Genomic DNA, 20990 nt, shown 5'->3' with positions numbered 1-20990 from the left:
GTTATGTCAATTAAGTTGTAATTTTGATCTTGCATTCTGTTCCAGCTTCTTTTATTATTTAGATGAATTTTACACCGGTATAGAGACATCTAGGCTGAACATCAGTTGGTTTGTTTTCTTTTTAATTCCTCTGATGACACTTTTTAAAGGATCAGAGTTTTCATTTTTTCAGCTTTTTTGTTTAGGCCGCTGTGGGTCACATTTATCTGGACATGTACATCACCAGCCTGACAGGATACTTTAGCATATATCTAATCAGATTAGCACATCTATGCTGAAGTTATTTCTTTGTAAGATGGACCCCACTTATTCTCAGTAGTCCTTTCCATCCTGTCATGAAGTATGTGGTTATGCTGAGGTAACCAAGTTCTTCCTTCTAACAGTTTTCACAACTATGTATTCCCATTCCAATCTTTAGATGCATGTACTCATGCATGCTCTGAGATTCTTTGTCTAAGTAATAAGCTGCAATCAGAAGTGCTTTTTGGTGTCTCTGTCTTTTCACCCCAGAAGGATCTACATCACAAAAACCAGAGTGACCTCTTACTGTCAGAGGGCCATGTGATTCCAGGAGGCTGACGTAGCTTCTAAGTTACCCAGGAGAAAGACAAGACCTATCTGAGACATTGTGCAAAACCGTATTGTACCAGGACCCTAATTCAGGGTAATGTTAGTAGTAAGACTGATGCTAAAACACAGAGAGACGAAATAATGGGACTGCAATAGACATTTGAAAATTTGAAAATAGATGTTTTCAATATATTTGAAATATATATATATATTCCACAGTAGGACCACCTATATCAAAACTGCTCATGAATGATAGTTGACTAACCATACTTTTAAAAATAGCCAGTAACAAGACACTGCAGATTATTACAGCCTAACTATTTCAGTACTTCACTCTCCTAATTTTAGTTCTCCCTAGGTCACACAACTTTCCTCTGCTGCAGTTTACTTGTTCTAACTACAATCCATATGAAAAAAAATGCATTCTCTTCTTCTTTGCAAATTGTCTGTATCTATTCTAGTAAAATAAACAGAGCCATAACACATCCCCAAATAGTGGACCTTGATTATCTACAATGTCACATTCCTAGAATGAGCCTTCACAGAGCCTGGGCATTGTCCTGATCACTTTCCATCCACAGTCTGAGACTTATTACCAGCTTAGATGCAGCTATGCTGTCATGAAGGCTGTAAAAGAGTTTAAAAGCCAGTTAATGTCTCCACACTAAAGAATAAACTCTAGTATTGTTTATTTTCTTTTAGAGAAATACGACCTTCATATAATTAAGAATACTCATTGACTCTCCTTTCTTTGGACTAAGCAATATCAATCTCAGTCTTTCTTCACGGACTCCAGATCATTCCCACTGGAACCCATATAATTTTCAGCTGACATTCTCAAAACTGGTTCCTGAAGTGCAATTCCCAAAGTGCATTACTCAGCTGCCCCCTCACCAATGCTGAGTGAAGATGAACGTGATGATTTTCTGTGCACTACAAATAATATTTCTATTTATGCATTTCAGATTACTTCATGCAGTTCTTTAAGCACAATCATCGAACTGAATGTGCTCTAATTGATTTTGTAAATCTCTAAGTTATTTAATACTTTTTAATATGTTATTCCAAGATTTACAGCCCCATAACCATTAGCATTTGTTTGTGAATCTGATTACATTAGCAGTGGTAGCACAGGCAGACTTTTCAATGAGCAAAAAACATTAAATATTTTGGCCTCTCCAGAGCATTTCAGTAGCATGAATGCAGTTGGCAGTCATGAAGAAGTTCTGTGACTTCTACTAATTTTGTACCTGTTTTGTAGAGCATTGAGAAATTTCTTTCTCAGGAGCTTTCTGCCTATCCATTTTCAAAAGCGCTTCTCTGTGTTTTAAAATTAAAACTTACACTGTTAAGACCTTTTAGAACTGAATTGTGCCTCACAGACCAATCTCTTTGAAAGGATTCCCTAGCAGAGCAAATCAATAAAATTGCAATGATAAAGTTACCATTGTCAACTGACCTCCTATCCTGTGCTGTTGTGGCTTCTGTTGCCCATGCTAATTAAGCTTGATGTATGTTATTTGTTTTTTGAAGCTTCAGTTGCATGGTTTCTCCATTGGCAACAGTGTGGTGATGATGAAATCCAGGCTTTACCATTGTTCTCGCCTTTTCATGCGGACTTTGGTATGAAATAAAACACTGTGTGGTTGTCCACAGCAGAGCTCGTAGGTGAGCACAGTTGGGCTGAGTGAGATCTGCTGGTGGAATGTATGGTTGTTTGCCCAGTTCAGCAGACCTTAAGGGTGACTCTGATGTGGTAATGAAAGGAGTTTGCTAATCTGCAGTGTAGCTCCTGCTGACTGATAAAGGGATGTGTACAGTAGTCTCAGTCTTATCTCTTTTGCCAGGTTTACACTGGTGTGACACTGCTGAATTTAGACAAGCAGTTCCTGATTTACTGTAGGGCAAGGGCAGAATCAGGTCTGATTTTGCAGCACAACCCACAGAGATAACCCAGCTCTCGCTGGAAAACATCTTGGGTGTACTTAGGAATACTTCAGTATATGTAAGTATATTTATAGCCTTTCCCCATTTTATGAGGGTATTTTGGATCTTTCTGGTACCTCTCAATATAAAATCTTTCCAAGCTAAATCCAGGACAGATAAATCATGACTCCGGTTCCTTTCGCATAAGGTAGCCTGCCTAAATCACTGCCACATTCCTCCCATAGAAGTCGTTTAAAATTAATAGCACATGCAGAGGAAAAACTAAACCCTTTGACGTCACTCCCGAAATGAGGAAACATAAACAGAAAAGGCTTCTCCCCACCGCGCCGGCAGCACGGCTGTGGATTGGTCTGCGCTCCAGCGCCTGTGGCACTGACAGCACCTCCCAGCCCTGCTCGGCCTGCGCTGGCTGACACAGGCAGCCAGACTGCAGCAGCCTCAGCGCTACCCCAGCCTCACCCTGGCACAAAAGTGCACTCTCTTCCCGAGCCCTTTTGCTTCTTAAGGTGGTTTCACTGGCTGGGTTGGGGGACTTGGGGAGGTTTTATTTCCTTTTTTTCCCCTCTTTTTTTTTTTATTTCTTTTTATTATTATTATTATTATTATTATTGTTTCCTGTCGTTACTTATTTCTATTCCTAACCCTGGATGCAGTTACTGGATTCTGCAGTACAAGTCTTCATGAACAAGCTGCACCGCTTAGAGATTTCACGGCATTCAAAGGTCACAGAACTGCCACTATGGTTAAATGTCTTGTTTAATGGTTGAGGTATGTACAGCAAATCTAAAAGAAGCAGCATGATTATTTGTCGAAGGGGAACTAAAATTGAGAGGGGGAGAGGGAGGCAATACTATTATTTAGCGGAAAAGATTTTTGCTGGTGATTGTTACTACAGCAACCAGTTTTTGAATTTCCTCCCTTTTTCTCTTTATTCAAACTAGATGAAAATTTTAACTTTTGTTGATTTAACCATTTGATGGCTACAGAAGATTTCAGAAAGAATCTGTTATTATAGTCCTTTCTGACCACACTGAGGAAAGTGTGAATGATTTTTTTTATATGTTTTCCTATTGCTCTGTGGCAAGAGAGGAGACCTGGGACTTGGCTGGCTTAGATTAAGGGAGAAGAAAGCAGAAACTTGTTCCTATCCTGAGGGGGCTGTGAGTTTGTCTGAGAAAGCAAAGAGAGGAAGAGTTGGAAATAAACAGGTCAAGCAGAAAAGAATATCGGTCTCATTTTTAGGAGTACATGTATGGTGGTTTTGGTTTTTTTTTTTTTTTTACTACATGCTTAGATTCCTTTATTTGGTTTGGGTTCAGAAGTTCAAAATTAAGAAGCAGCCTGAACTTTGATTTAGAAACATATCATCAGTAGGAGCAGAGAGAACTGATCGTCTTATTTCGACGCTGGTTTTCATACAGCTTTAGCTACTTAGACAGAGAAAAGTGGAAATGTGCTTGGAAGCTGAAGTAATGTAGCCTGACATCTGTTTGATGGCATATAGGTTCAATTCATATTTGAGCTAGTGATCTGTCTTGAATGAGTATTGCAGCAGTACAGTGGGCAGTGTGTGCTGCAGTAAATGAAAGCAACTGCTACCATAAAACTAACGTTTTTTTCAAGAGTGTGATTCTAAAATATAAGAGGAGGAACCACTTGTCAGAGTTTGTGTATATGTGTGCATGTATGACTTAAAAATAATTTCAGCCAGCACAGGCAATTTCTTTTGTTAATTGGATTAATATGCAGGTATGTTCAGTGATTAGCAATCTTCGTATTTTTCCAATTTGTGAAATGGGACTTTTAACAGCTCTGTTTGAGATGTTACTGTACATATAAACCCTCTGAAATTCGAAAATATTTCAGTTTAATTTTAAAGATTATACCTGAAAAAACAATTCATTTAACAAGGAACAGAACATGAGCACACTTAGCTCATGCAGTGTACCTCAAAGGGTTACAAAAATTAACTACACTAGGCTGAAGCATGCTAGCTTAAGGACTGCAAAAATATTAGCTCTGAAATGCAGAGGATGTGCTATGTGCTGTGAATGGACAATTGCTATTCTGCAGTGCCTAGTGGGAAAACAAGGACTTTGTGTATTGCAAATGCATAACTGCAGCTCCTCCATTTCCTCTGCTGTATCTTCACTGATGACTGCAGAAACAAAGAGGCTTGTCACAGATAAGATCTTTAGTGCCTCATCTCTTTGGAGATGCTTGAAGATATTTTTTTCTCATATCATTGAACAACCCGAAGTCAAGCTTAGTTAGTTGAACTGTTATTCTGTAATCTCTGTGTCATTCTCTCCTCCCCAGCCCTCCCCAAAGTCTTACTATGTGAACTGCCAGCTGTTTTCAAAAACTAAAGCAGTGCTTCTCTAGCCACAAGTCTAGAAAGGTTAATATAGTATTTTTCAGATTATTAATTTGTAAATTTAATTAAGAGGAAGTCTCTGTCTACAGAGATTATAGCATCTTCTCTAAGGAAGAGGTCTGTAACTACATGAATATATCCAATTTTTTGAAAGACAATCCATAAGACATTTGCTTATAATAATTTCTGAGAATTAAATTATTCACTTCTTTTGACAAACAGAGAAGCTTAGTTTATAAGCTCTGTAGTCTACATCGTGCTGCGTCTGTGTTCTGTAGCAGCTACTAGTGGTGATACTAACAGTAAGCGTGGTAAGTGGACTTCAGCTGAGGAAATGACACAGTTTTTCTGCTTTAGTAAGAAAAGTTTATCTGCAATGTTTCCTCTGAACAATCTTGATTCAGCATCTAGAATGAAACACAGTTTAAGGTTGGCCTTTCTACAGTGGACAAAACCGTTAATGACATTTGCACACAGATTTGCTCAGAGAAAAAATCTGTATTGAAGAAGTTTCATGGGATATGAATGGCTGCTTATTCTGAGTTTATTTCCATAGGGTGAACAGGAGTTGTCAGCACTGAGGTTCTAGTGATTCCAGCAGAGTAAGGCATGCTTTGCTGAGTCCAATCCAGTATGTTGCAGGTCACTTTTTTAAACTGTAAAATGTAAACTAGTATGTAAATATACCATTATAACAGCAGCTCACCTTCCTCCCTGTTTATGTCCTTTTCCTTTCTGAAATTGAGCCCTCTACTTGCCCTTACCAGACTTCTAGGTAGGTCATTGAAGCAGACTAATTTTCCAGTGTCTTCATTTGCAATTATGAAATTATGAAGTATATTTGAGGCATTTAATCATACATGTCTCCTTTTCACTCACTACATGGTTTTCCTACCAAATAGCTAAAATATATTTTAATGGGAAATATCTGAAAATTGGTATTCTATGAAGCATATATTGTTTTCTGGTAATTTTTCAATCTTGCAGGGAAAAAAATTGCTCATGTACTGGTAATTTCCTTTATAGGAGCTCTATGAAGCAGAAATTCCAGCTACTAGCCAAGCCATTACTGTCAATAGAGTAGAACCTTACACGTCTCTATTTAATCACAAGAAATGTTTGACTTAATCTCTCCTGCAGTCAAGGTAGATATACGACCAAAAGGTCTTGATGGGTTTGGTTCTGGTTTCTGGGCTAACAGAAAAACAAGTCATTTAGTGCAGCCAAGAAGATAATCCCATGTAAATGAGCATTCTTAGCTACTCACTATTGTGCATCATCATATTGTTACTCCGTTTTCATGCTTGAAATTATTACAGCATTCCATGTGTTTGTCACAGGGTGAAAATGAAAGGGACAGCTGGGGACCTACCAGCTGCCAGAACAAAACTAAATGTTTTGTAATGAAATGATGGTTCAGTATTCCTCCTCTCAGATCCGTATCGGGTAGAAGATATTGGAACTACAGCAATCATTTTTCTTGTACTTCAGCCAGAAAGCAAACTTACCCTTGCAGGGTCATCAATTTTTGCACTTTCAGTTAAACATTGGCTTTACATCTAGTGTGAAAATTGCACTTTTCAGTCAGAAGCTTCAGGGTGTAGAACTGATGTTATTTAGAGTTTTTACCCTGAGGTCACTGGGATACAGACATGCAGCTTAAGTGTCCAAAAGCAGTTTAGAAGTTCTTACGCTTTTTCTTTCTCTCAACAACACAAAGTGTGTCAATTTTGTCACCTAAAGATGAATAACGCTGAGAAGATGGGCCACAATTCCAGGTACCACATATGCAATCAGATGAGAACGGCTAGTAACTTATTTGTGTTTCACAGCAAATGAGTGAAAATCAAATAACGTGTCTTCTGACAGTAGTAAAGGTTCTTCAGATCTGAAGTATCAGCTTTGTATAAATCCTAGAGAGAAAGAATGCATTTATTGTATTTGACAATTTATTGAATTAATTTATAGCATTTGAAAAGGCAAAGTCAGCTTTTGAAAGATTTTTTTTAGCAAAAAGAATTCTTCTATATCATCCCAAAAATTGTTTGGAGAACTTTTACATTTCATTTTACTATTATTCTTCCTATAGTGCCATTCAAAAGAAAAATGGCATTAATAAACAATATTTGAACCTCTGAACTCATAATTTCTGATTTCCTGTAACAGACTGTGGGATTCAGAAGATACATTCCTAGGGTTCACAGTCTCAGGTCTGGCCTATTGAGAGCTATCTGGTTTAAAGACTTCAGTTTTGAAGTAGAAAATTAACAAATCATAGTCAGATAGAAGAGAGAGCAGTTCCAGAAGCCAGACTTCAGTGACAAAACTGTAAGGGAAAAGTTTGTGGCAGAGGTAATTCTCACATAACAGCAGTCATGAATTAAGCATTTCTTTTGCACACATTTAATAGTGTAATATCAGCAGTCCATTGATGCAGTAATTTTGATATACATTTTTCACTTGTTCTGTTCTTCGAAAATCGAAAAATCTGTGGTTATCATTTTATTATGTAAATACTGTTGAAGTAGAGAAACTAATGAAAGGGCCTTATTGAGTTGCATTTTATTTAATCTGTTCTTCACGGTGCGAGCTGTGAGTGAGGGTGGTTAAGAACTCAGTTTAGCTACTTATTTAAGTCACACAGTCTTATGGTGGCATATGATATTCTTCTGCTAGCTTACTGTCCAGCCAAATAAGAGTTCCAAGTTGCCTGGATGGCTAAATATAGCTGATGATCTCTTTCTCTTAATAGGTGGGCATGAACAGTTAGTATTTTCCCAGTCATACACAGAGATAAATTGGTTACAGTTTAGCTAAAGAATTGACTGCAGACACAAGCAGCAAGATCTACTTCTCTTTGAGTAGGTTATTTTAAAAAATAATAAACAAATATTTAGAAGATAATAGTTGCAGAGGTATTTTTTTCTTTAGCTGGTAGGTTTATTCTAGTTACCCACAAAAATTTCTGGTGTGAGAAAAATCAGCAACTAATATCTCACTATTATGTGGGTTGATGCTGGCATCATAAGGTTTTTAAAAGTAGAATACAGAATCTTCTGTCAAACTAAGTTTTGCTAATTGTCACAGAGGCATAAAAACACATTTTTGGGACAACTGCTGTCAGGACCCATATGCAATTTTTCTGCATCGATGTTCATAGCAGAGTCTATGACACTAACCCATCTGTATGTAGTAAAGATGTTTTCAAGGATGATAGTTGCCTTTCCAAGAATAAAGAGGGAGGTAGGCATGTTTTGACTGAATATGAAGCAACTCAGGGATAGCTTCTTAGTCTCAAGAAAATTCCTGAAGGATGGTATTGAGCTACTGTGTAATCAGCTCTGGGTCTTGTCTAGTATGAGGTGGCAGAGTTAGAGTTACCATCAAGTGTGCATGGACTCAACCCTTGGAAAGAGATGTCAGTCCCTGGATGTCTGCTGTGTTTTGGAAACAAACACATATTGACATTAAATGCCATAGTGCTTTCTCAAAAATTCAGCTGTCATCCTAAGGGTGTAGCTATTTTTCCCTTTATGTGTGATGATCCTGGTACAGAACAACAACTGGGACCTCTGCTCAGACAGATGCAGAGAACATTATTTGCTTAGCATTTCTGTAGAAGGACACCAGTTTCCACAAGAAACTAAGGCTGTAGCAGTGCTATGAGCTTCACTTATGTATGTACACTAAATATGGGCAACAGCGGACATTTGGTTTTGCCTTTTCCTCAACTTACCACTTACGCTTGATTTTAAACCTCTGAGCAGGTTAGACAGAAAATGAGGACTTGTTGTGTACCAGGCTGCTGGGAAGGAGCTGAAGATTTTACAGAAAAACTCAGGGAGAAATGAAAATAGATACATGACATCTTCATGGAGACAGCACACTTCTGGCTTCCTGTTAACTGACAACCATGTTGAAACACGTTGTAAGTGCTTTCTGTTTCAGAAGTTGGAATATGACTTTGCTCTGTATTATTTATGCAGAGTCATTTCTGTTTTACACACTGCCATAGTGTCTGAGTATCTATAATAACAACGTTCAAGTGGCATCAGAATGGCCATCATAAATGTAATTAGGCAGTGTATCTCCAGTTTAATCAATATGGTCATTAGAAGAGTGTAAGACAGCCAGGAAAACAGTAATTAGTCCTGATTTATAAAGGAGAAATTGAACACATCAGCAAAGGAGAGTTGGGAACTGTGCATGTTCAAGGCTTAGGAGGACAGCTAGTTGCTTTCTGCTTTAGCAGATCTGAGAACACTGTTATTAAAAAACACTCTTGAAAATTATCTTACAATAGGAATTAAAATTCTCTTATTAAAATTCTCTTATTAAAAAATTAGTTTTCTTGAATAAACTAAATATTGACTAAGAAGATACAAAAGAAATGCATTTCTTCACCAAGCAAATTGCTCAGGTGCACAGCTGTTTAGTTTTTTCGAAAAGTAGAATGACTGAAAGATAAGAACGAGACTCAGATTGGTGTAGGAGACTATAAAATGGTGTAATTCCACCAAGTTTAATAGGACTCCATCTGTGAAAGATCAGACCTGCTGAGTTGTCCGGACGTAAAAGCACTCCTTCTCTTCACCAGTTAGATCAAATTTTAGGTTCATTAGCCTTTTGTCATACCTGTTTCATACCAGTTTTTCATAACTTCCTCAGCATTATGATACCATGGAGCTGCTTTGGTGGCTCCACAGAAGCTGTGGTGCATTTTTTTCTTTTCATCACACTCTAAACCTCCCTCTTCTCTTTCCCTTTCTCAGAGAAAATAAATGTTTACCAGATTTTATTTGAAATCAGAACCCCACAATTAATTTTTAGCTTATGTGCTAGCATCTGCAAAACTGTATGTATTTGTAATGCAGAAGGGGCTGATCTTGCTTGTTTTCAGTGAAGACCATGATCTGTTTCAATGGCACAGCTATCTAAGTAATATTTTTAAAAACAGGAAAAAGGGATACAGTAATTTTGTTTAGGGTCCAACACGAACTGCATCTGTATCATGAAATATTTTTTTCTGTAGTAAGATCTAACATCCCACCTCTTTGAACCACAAAGCTGTATCTTTAATAATTATATCCACTACTAAAGTATAACCTCTGTAATAGTATGGTAATGAACACCAGTGTAATATGAGGATGCTGAATGTTCATCCTAGACATCATCATCAAAGCTAATAGAAATGGTCAGGCTTTCAAAGAAAGCTCAAATTCACTTTAGTCTCTAAATGAAATGCCTGGATCTGAAAAATTGCTGTGCACAAGAGGTTGCCTGGGAAATGTTTTCTCATTCTACTTTAGACAGAAGTAGCCAATAGCCTGTTCTTGGTGCTTTCAAGGAAGTATGGGACAAAAACATCCAAGTTCCCTCTCTGCTGCTGTCAGCTTTCCTGGGATGGATTTTCTCTGCAGTGTCCCCTAAGGGTTGAGCTCTGTGTTCATGGGGCCTGGCAGAGGCATCCCATGGCCCACTGCCCCACGTTTAGCCCCAGTGTGGAACTAGAGCTCCAACACTACTGAAGGGGCACACGAAGGTTGCTTCAAGCAGATCTTCACCTGCAGCTCCAGGAGTTCTGCCCTTAACCCAAGAAACCTTTCTGATGGGTGTTTTTTCCAAATGAACACCTCCCCTAAACAACTTTTGTTCCAATAAATAGTTGTTTTTTAAAAAGAAAGCTCATATGTATTTTAAAGGCGGAAAAATTTCCACCTTGCTTGTGAGGACTGAGGTGTACAGAAATTTTGTTTTGTTTGGGTGCCTGCTAGTGGGAGTGATGGATGGTTGGACTATATGATCTTGAAGGTCTCTTCTAACCCTGATGAATCTGTGAAGCAGTTGGTTCCAGTGACCATTATGAAAAGTCTGCTTAGATTTTTTTATTTTATAGCACCCAAATTTAAAACTCAAAGGTCACTGAAGCCTATTATTTCCAAATCTTTCAGAAATCCTCTTCTCACCCTCCTCACAACAGACTTAGTTCTACTTTTGTTTCTTATTTTAAGAGTAAGTGGGGGAAAAATCAGCAATCCATGCTTTATTTATATTAGAACTATATAGTGCTGAAGAGATTATTTCTGCATGTTAAGATTTGCTTTTACTGGTTACATTATTTTTTGACAGTGAAACACACTTGCTTTAAAAAGATGTTTTTATTTGCACCACAAATGTATTATTATTCTTCTCATCCCTCCCCCAAATTCAGCCCTTTAGGGCTTCTCTAGCAGAGTAAAGGAGTGTGGGATAGTGTTTGGTTTTTTATTTTTTGCTTAAACACCATAGCAAACATTGTTTCAAATCCTATAATATGAGAAAGGGAGGATTATAATGTTTAAATATGTCAGCCAGTCAGAAACGCTCTCAGGGGGCAGTCTCAATTCATCTGGACCACCTAATATGCCACTGCAGCTTGGTCTCAGTACATGAGAATTTTAAAATTGGCATTCATGGTTTTAAAGCATCATTTGACTAATCATTTTTTAACTCTTAATCATGTTTACCACTAATTTGAACAAGCTGGAGCTGACTTCTGCTGTTTTGTGAGTATTAGTGAAAACTATTTCACAAAAGAATAAAACCAAAAGCATTTAATGCCAATTCATGTTTGGCATTGCACCTTTTTATGAAAGCTGATGACAGTTAGGTTGCAAATAACCAAACCATTCTCTTAAAACCTCTCAAAAATTCCAGAGGTTTAAGACATAGAAAAAAATTAGCAGAGAGGTCTCAGTGCTATGTAGTCACCCTTTAGTTGTTATCTGTTGACAGTACTTTGACAGTTGAACTTCTTCAGTTTTGATCTTGAGAGAACTTCAAAAGCCTTTGAGCTACTTCCTCAATTTCTAAAGACTTTTTTTTATAAAAGTATATTAAAAGTGCATTTCTCCTTTTTGACACTGTTACCCTTATTTTCTCCTGAGAACACTTGTCTTAAAATTACATTTTCACCACACTGATTTATAGGTTCTGGCATGGGAACTAATGCTCTTTCTCCTAGTAGCAGACTGAAAATTAGTCGCAATCTGATGTTAACAACTTCTTCATTACCTAAACTGTTTTACACTTTATTAAGTTCAACATAAGCAAACCTAATATCTTTGAACAAGGGAGTTTCTGCCTGTGTTGCAAGAATACAAGACATAATTAATTTATAAAGTCACAATAGTAAGTCAGCCTCTGTGGCACTGGAATTGTGATACCACTGAGTTCTGCAGAGAAGTGCCACTTGAGTGCAGCAGAGAGAAAAAATTGGTTTAGCTAATTTACATCAAAAAGTCAAATATGAATAACACTGTTAATAAAGTTGCCCTTGTGGTTCTTGTTTGGAGATGAGATTCAATATATTTTACCTTAACATTTGACACACTACGTATTTGTCTGTGCTGGCAACAAATAATGTACACTGTATAGGCTGATAGGGCGGTATAGGATACCTGTAGATTTCAGTGACAAGGAGATCAGAAAAGGGTTTATGAAGAGTCAGCCCAGCACTAGATGGGTTTCTACCAAAGTCACCAGTGGTGCTGTAATTTTCAGCTGGTGCCTTAAATTTCCCTCACTGCTTTTCAGCATACAGGTCCTTTACTAGTTATTGTTCATTCAGCTTCATATTGCCCATGAACCTCAGGCAGTTCCTGCAGTCCATTGCAGCTGGAAGAGGAGCTCACAGAATCACAGAATGGCTCAGGTTGGAAAGGACCACAGTGGGTCATCTGGTCCAACCTCCCTGCCCAAGCAGGGTCATGTCAGAGCAAACGGCAAAGCATTGTGTCCAGACAGTTCTTGAATATCTCCAGTGAGGGAGAATCCACAACCTCTCTGGGTAATCTGTTCCAGTGCTCATTGGAAATTCAGTCATGTAAATGAAATGGCCTTAGTCTTAGCCCAGGAACATATGAAATTATGTCAATCTAAGCTGTGATATTACCATGTATGGTATAAGAAATTATATGTTATTTTTCATGCTTCATGCATGCAAAGACATTCACTGTTCTCAGAGTCTTGTGTAAAAGGATTTGTAAATAGAAATCATCATTTGAACAGAGGATGTTTCTGAACACTTTAATGAATAAAGAAAAGGTTGGGATTTTTAAGACAGGCTTTACCACTATTAGTTTTACAAATAGGGGCATAGAAATAGACTTGGTCACTCCAAAACTTTTCCTTTAAATGAAGATTCTTTTAAGAACCACTCAGAATTTACAAACTTCTTTAAAATGTTTTGGGCTGCTCATTTTGAAAACAGTGCCTCTTCTGTCCATATTCTATATTATATTTACAGCAACTGCTTGCTACTTCTAAAAACTTACCTTATTGCTACAGTTAGGTATAAACAATTTTTTTATCTAGCTAATTGTTAAAAAATGAAATATCAAAAGGAAAAGAAACTTTTGTCTTTTGATTGTGAGCCATTGCAACTACAGTGTCCTTCTGAACTGTGAGCAGAATTGCTAATAGGAAGTTTAGGCACCATATTGTAAGCAGGCATAAGAGGAAGGTATAACCTCATCTATCACAAAATACCAGAAGCGTTTCTGATTATGGCTGATAACAGACTGAAAGAGAGAAAGGTAAGCAGAGATGGTCTCAGAGACTTTGGATCCCAAATAGGAACATGATATCATGTTCAGACTCATACCAATGAAATGCTAACCTAGAAGAAATTGTATTGAGCTAAGAGATTATTTAAGGCTCTTGCTCTATGTTGTAAAGTGTGTTACAGTACCAGCAGGGTATGAAAATGTATGTAAAATTTTAGTCAGATCAGTAAGACTCACTTAAATTAGACATCTCTGTTTCCTACAGGTAGAAACTCAGGAAACATAGATGTATTAAAGGCTACTTTTTGAAAATGGCTTCTTTATTTGTGCATAAATCTTTTTAAGAGTTGGATTCAAGTTTTGTCACTCCCAATTTTCTAACTCAGGAAAATTGTTTTTTATTAACTCAGAAAGTATTTATTGTTTAAATATAATATTTATGGTTTATACTGTTTGTCTGTGAATCTAGCTATTTGACTGAAGAACAACCAAACATTTGTATAAGCAGTTTATGTTGACAGAGCCTTCTACTGTGGAAATTTGCCACTTCATAAAATAAATAATTTGTTATGGCAAATTGCTCTGCATCCTAGAGTTTTAGAGTTCTTAAACTGAGGATAAAATAAATTCTAGCATCTATTTGATTATTTAAATAAAAATTAAGGACTCAGTTCACCTACAATATGCACCCTGAATACAAGTTGCACCTATCTCTCCTGCTGAACCCAAAGCACAGACTTGTTTCAGCAGGCAAGGTGAAAACCTTACATACCCCGGAGCTCTGTTTGCTATAGGCACCCCCACAGCAGGGAATGCTGAATTGTGTGATCCCATAGCTGTGCCAACCTTTCCTCAGCATCAGTGGACGTGGCTCATCCTGCATGGTTGCAAGCAGAATCTCCCACACAGAACTTGTCATTTCTGACCCAAAAGCCCCAGCTCTGCTTCACATTGTGTGGGCAGGGCGTGGGCAGATGGGGATTGAAAGGGTGAAGGAGGAAGAAAAGGGAAAGGGTGGATACAGAGGATGATGCAGGGGAAATTGCACTGTATCTTGCTATCTTAAGCATCTGTAATAATGTACCTTTCTCCATCTGATACTGCTTCTAAAATTGCTGATATTAAGTCAAGGTAATCACTGCTATAAAATTGCTGATATTAAGTCTATATCAACACCATTTCTCCTTGTTTGTGTCAAATCTTGATCTTTTGAACCCCCAGTATTTCTACATTGGCAGTCCGTAAAAATATTTAATTTGTTAAACATCAGGGTTCTTGGGTGCTTTGGTCCACCTTTACACATACTTCTCTGCAGTGGTGGGCTACATGATTCCAGCATCAGGATAGATTGTTTGTATAGGAGACATTTCTTTGAAGCTGCAAAATGAGCTGCTAAGAAATTGAAGATTATCATATTCCTCAACACTTCCCTTTCCAAGTGCAAGATGCATTTCTCTCTATTTTTCAAAGAAGTCATCACATGTTTATATGAGAGTAACAGATACTACAGTCCTAGTTTATGCAGTACTGGAAAGTATTCACCCCTGAGGATGAGGAATAAAATAGAAAAAAAAACCCTGAGAAGACTGTTGGAAACTTAAAGATTTGACTTTTAGAAACAAGAAATGATGAAGTTCATTACTTATTTACTCCAGAACATTTATTAACCTCACTGGTTCATCCTGTGACATCCCATTACTTGCGAATATCTGGACCATTCACACATTATTTGAGAATTTGTTATGGCAATTTTACTTGATATGTGAAAGAAAAATCATTATGACATTACCTACAAATAATGTGATTCACAATAGCAAGAATATGGTCATTCTTTTTTTTATATATATGGAGAATTGTGATTTTAGATGCTCTGAATGTTTTAGATCTCTAACAATGTATTTAATTATGTGAATGGCTTTTCATAGGAGTGTTTAAAAACTGAGGAAATGCCAATGTCTCTGTAGGTCTTGACAATACCACTCCACAGTACCAATATTTCATTTCTCAAGTATAATAAGATTTTTAGAAAGTCTGTAAGATATTTATTCAATAGTTCCTTTGGAAAATTGGTGGAATCTATCTCTGGATTTGAAGTATTTCTATGTTCTTCTAAATTTTGTATCAGTATAAAAGATTTCAATTGTGAATTGTTTGTGAGTTATTAAATACAGATATGAAAAAGAAATTAGGATCTAACAGAAACTCATAAGATGAAATATCAAGACTATGACAGGATACCTTGACAGGTATCTGACTGCACAGTACAGAAAACTTAGTAGATATAAACCAAATTCTCTTATATGCCCTTGGCTTTGTGGTAATCTTTCATGTATGGAAAAGGACTATGTTACATTTAAAAATTGTATTGTTTCCAGTTTTAGTATTCAGTTCATATCTGAGTCTGATAATAAGAAAAGTCCCTCTCTCCTGTTTTATCAACCAGGCCTTGCTGGTTTATGTATTTTACATAAATACTATGTTAATATTTTGGCAACTAATCTCTACTGCATTTTACTTTGAAGAGGCAAACATCTAACAGTCCATCTATCAGTCTTTCTGAGATTACAAAGCCTTTGCCACATCTCCCAACAAACATTTGCGCATAAATAAATTAACTTGGCAGAATTATCTCATTTTCTTGTCAACTAGCACATCAGCAAATCAGGCTATGCCTCTGTCTAGGTTCCACATTCTTTATCATTCTGAAGAAATCAGTACAAATTTAAAATAAACTTGCCCAAAGGCACCTGAAATTATTGTAACTAATGAAATAAGTTCTAGGAACTTCAGTATTTGCTTTGCAATTGTCACTTGGTTCTCACTTTAAAGACATATATGCCTCTCTCACTGTTGCTGTAGTCTTTTTGTGCTTGTGTTTAATTCTTTGATGGTATCTTTCCCTTTAAGTGATTGCCCTTTGCATCTTCTTGGCACCAAGTTTATTTTCAGCAAGCTGTACTCACAGTGCTGGCAGCCATCCCAGGGAAGCTGCTCTGCCTCAGTGGCAGTTGGTACACGGGAATTCCAGAGTAAGGAATGGGCAAAGGTTACCACGTGTTTTACATCACTCTCAGAAACATCAAACTAGACTATTAGTGTTTGACAACAAACAATGCATGAGGCCTCTAGGCATTGTAGTCTGTCTAATTCCTTATTTTCCCTGTTCCCGTACCTCTACTCATACCAGCCACATTGGAATATTACCTGTGTTATTCTTGTAGTACCACCTTATGATGTGGGAAGTCTTGATTAAAGATGCAGTTTGACAAAGTATAATTTAAATGCTAGGAAATAGTTTAACTCCTAGGAAACAAACCAGTCACTCAATAAGATTAAGATAGTTATACTCTCAGACTTTATCAGGCTGGTGCTGTTTTAATATCTTAAGAGACTGATTTCAGCCTGGAAGTTGCTCTCACTGTCTGTTCTAAAGGCAGACAAGCAGCAGCTTTTTTTGCACAGCAAAACGTTTCATCCTTCATAATCAGAAATATCCTATCAAGAAGTATCAAATGCACAGAATACTGTTGCTAAAACGAAAATGCAAAATTTCCACAATTTTATTTTCATAGTGAAGTTCTAGTTGTACTTCAGCCTGTTGGAATTTTAGTTTGCAGACCTGCTTAGCTACGTCTTCTGCAAACTCCTGGAGCCTGTCTGTGAATCAAGAGCACTCCCTGATTTGCCTGCCTTCAGACCATTACTTGGTGCACAGTCTGCCTGGCCTTGTCAGCCCTCACTGGCTATTCCTGGGAACTGTTCTGCCTGTCATGGGCAGCTGTGGTCTGATATATCAGGGTACGTCACTGTTCTTTGTTAGCAGTGTCCACCTAATATGATTGAGAGGTTTTTTGTGTTTGTTTGTTTGGGGTTTTTTCTGATGTGGTAGGGCCATTCTGATGTACTAGTGCATCAGAATGGTCAGTTGAAGAACATTGTTTGCTGAGTAACCTCAGAGGTTTCACTAAAATGAGGACAGAGAAAGGAATCAATAAATCATATGCCAGGGGTGAATACAGAAAAACTGAAGTGTGCTATTAATTCAGACAGTACTGGTGATTCATCTTAGTACAGACTCAGTAGACTTTGACTCATACTTGATCCTTCAATACTGATTCTTAATACTTATATGTAGAAAATCACAGATCATTATCTTTATTTTCTGTTTTAAATAAGGGAAAAAATAGCCTCCTTTCATTTCATGACAATACTTTGAAAGAAGTTTCTTCCCAAAAATATAAGGTTTTCTAAAAATTGTAGGAAACTATCTATAGGAAGTAAGGATTTAGAGTAAGTACATCAATATAAAAATAGTGTAATTTAAAATGCATATATATTTAAGTCAATATTGTGATTAGCTAGTCTAGCCTTCCAGGCCTACTTAGAGATCTTCTTATTAAATATTTATAAATGGATTTGTTACTTACAGCAGAAGATAATTTAGAATGCAAATGGGAATTTTTACATGAATGAACTGAGCATAACTCTTGTAAAAATGAACATTAGGAGGCAAAGGTTCAATACTAGAAGCAAAAAAATCACTGATCCATAATATCCTTTTCTAGTACAGCATGTAGGAAGTCTAAAGTCTAAAGCTGATTTTCAAGAACAGAGTAAAAATGGCTTACAAAATCAGATGTAATAATACCATGACAACTTGCTACCTCTGGTTTTCTGTACGCATCCTAATCATGTCAAATTAGCCTTTCCCACAGCTGTGTGGGAAACACAGCTGTTTCTCTTAATTCAAATAGAAAAGTCAAATGACCACATGACAGTTTGCTAGAAGACGAATCCACAGGAGCCATGAATTACAAAGCCACAGTGCTTCCCTGTAGTATCTGGGTTCTGCAGAGACCGTTTTTGTCTTACTTTGTTTGTTTTGTCATCTTTAAGGTGAGGCAGTTCTTCTTACCGTGAAAAAAACTCTTTTTTCAATATAGTGTTATTTTAAGTGAAGGGTGGCCTTGAGAACTAGAAGAAAAGGGTATAAATTCCAAGCAATTAGCATCTGAAGACATACTTGCTACTGGAAACGAGTGAGAAGGAAGCTGCAATACATTTGTGATGTTTGAAAAAGGTAGGCTTAGTATATTCCTATTTGAAAATATGAATCTGTATTCCACAGGACCAGGGAGAAATTTTCAATCACCAGCACCAAGATATATGGTATCAAGATATAAATAGACATTTTATATCTCTATGTGAATAAGTCAATATTACCTATTCCTGGAAATCTGATATCTGATTTAATGTTTTTCACAACTGGTACAGCTTTTCTTAACTCAAAGTTTTTTCTCTACTGGACAGATTAATCCTGACATATAGAACTATCTGTCAGATAAACTGATTCTACCTCTATATTCATATGTAAAAATAAAATAACAGATCAATAAGTTTGTAAATCAGTGAATTTTTCTACTGTAACAAAATGTAATTTTCTTTTTCAACAACCAAATTTTGTCGAAGATCTCTAAATCATTTCATAGTATCATAGCAAAGTCTAGATTTCCCTTAAAGTACAAGGCTAAAGACAGACCTGCATGAAAAGCAAGGGAATACTTGTTTTCATGAAGCATTTTTCCCATGTTTTTACTCTCTATGTATTTCCTTGCATTACTGCTATGCTTGTTTCCCTCTGCCTTCTCCGTTGTGCCAGCTGCTGTGCATTCAAGGTCCCACACAGAAGAAGGTACTGCTTTGGCCATTCAATTTGAAACAAAAGTTAAGGGTAGCAAATGAAAGAGGGGAAGAAATGTAAGCATACAAAACCAAGATTAGATATTCGCATTAGTTAACTATTGCATAAGTCGATATCTAAATTTTGTAGGTTTTCAGAGGTAATATTTTTGTCAGTGATGTAGATGTTATCTTTTCTATTTACTTCAAAGCAATAATACTTCTGTTCTATTTGAGGAATTCAAACTGTACTTTTACTAAAAGTTACTCTTTTTCATGCATGCTCACCGGGTTAAATTGTTCGCCTACCCGTGAATCAGCCTTGATCTGATCTAACAAAAACTTTGTAGGCCTTCTTAATTCACAGTCCTTAATGACAACTTCTACTGAGGTCACTAGGACTTAATAGTTTATTAACAATCCATGTTGTGAAACTGCTTCTGGAGGACTGCATCTGGTTCTGGGCTCTCCAGTATAAGAAAGACATGGAATTACTGGAGTGAGTTTGGTGAAGCTCCAAAGATGAATAAGGACTGGGAGGATCTGTCATGCAGGGAGAGACTGAGAGAACTGTGACTGTTTAGCCCAGGGAAGAGAAGGCTAGGAAAAGATCTTATCACTGTATATAAATAGCTGATGGAGGGTGTTAGGAAGACAGAGACAGACTAGGAACCAGGTGATCTCCAGAGGTCCCTTCCAAACTCAACCATTCGGTGACTCTAAGCACTAGACATGACATCCGTCAGACTGGTGAAGTGCCAAGCTGCACAGATGTGATAGGACTGCCAGCAGGCACTGGCTGGAAATGTAAAATATATTGCTTAGGAAGAGGACAGAAGGAACATCTCTCTATTAACAAGTTTCCTTTAACAGGGAGGGCCAAGCTAACAACTAATTTCAAGGAAAGTGTGGAAATCAATATATTTAGTTCTTTATCAAAAACCGTGCAAATAATTCAAACTATGTTTCCATTATATTTCAGAATATTTTGAGAATATTTTTTATTCTTTAATATATATATGCTTTTATTTTTCAGATCAAATTCTGCTTCAGTACATCTTATCCATTAATTCACATTCAATAAGGTACCCTTTTTGCTAGTGGGCATTCAAGGTCATCTGTGGTTTGATATTTTTCTGGTACATCCAGTAGTATACTATGAGAGTTCAAAAGGAACACGATAGTGAATGTTTCAAATATAACATATGCTTTCATTCAGTATTTATGCTTTTAGAAGATGAATAGGACATCCATTTCTTATGATGTTCCAGATAATTGCTACTACAGGTAATTTGAAGGCCTCATTTTGTTTATGTGTATGTATGTGTGTGCACATGCCCAGGCTTTGGTACTTGAATCTCTTCCAAAGACAGTGAAATCCACAGGGAAGCCACACTGTAATTTACTCACCATTTACCTTTACAACTTCTAATTTTTTGAGTGTGTTTGCTGCCTGTGTTTGCTAGATTTATTCACTAGGGAGAATATTTCTAAACCCACTGATTAATAGCCTGTATTGGAGGGACAGGGTTATATAAAAGACAGATAGAGAAGCTTCAGCTGCATGCACTTTGCTCTAATAGCCTACTGCTGCAAAGTTTTTTAGAACCAGGAATGAATCACAACTTATAATTCAGATATTTACATCCCTGAAAACTTCTAGAACTTTCAACCAATAAAAACTGAAATTCACTACAAGCAGGACATAAAGCCCAACTAGTTCCCAGTTTAAGAACAACCTTGGAAAACCCAGTATGTTGTTCCCAACAACAGATAAAGTAGAAAGCTTTTTTCTGTATGGCAACCCTGCTTTAAAGTCTACATTTGAAGATGAGAAGCAACATGTCATTCTGTTAAACTGATCTCACACT

At 37.0% G+C, this 20990-nt stretch overlaps 1 protein-coding gene across 1 annotated transcript in view; it reads left to right on the top strand.

Annotated features, from left to right (window-relative positions):
• The first annotated feature begins 2886 nt into the window (after window positions 1-2886).
• The window catches only part of PDE7B (phosphodiesterase 7B), a 171437-nt gene continuing 153333 nt past the window's right edge, over window positions 2887-20990 (top strand). Inside the window, exons 1-2 of the mRNA XM_050315494.1 lie at window positions 2887-3023; window positions 3171-3285. Of these exons, the coding sequence (XP_050171451.1) occupies window positions 3265-3285 (21 nt within the window). The 5' untranslated portion in view covers window positions 2887-3023; window positions 3171-3264. The remainder of the gene's footprint in view (window positions 3024-3170; window positions 3286-20990) is intronic.

Source organism: Myiozetetes cayanensis, unplaced genomic scaffold, assembly GCF_022539395.1.
Source record: "Myiozetetes cayanensis isolate MyiCay16 unplaced genomic scaffold, myiCay2020 scf2-11, whole genome shotgun sequence".
NCBI lineage: Eukaryota > Metazoa > Chordata > Aves > Passeriformes > Tyrannidae > Myiozetetes > Myiozetetes cayanensis.
This window is presented reverse-complemented; position numbering and strand designations above follow the sequence as displayed.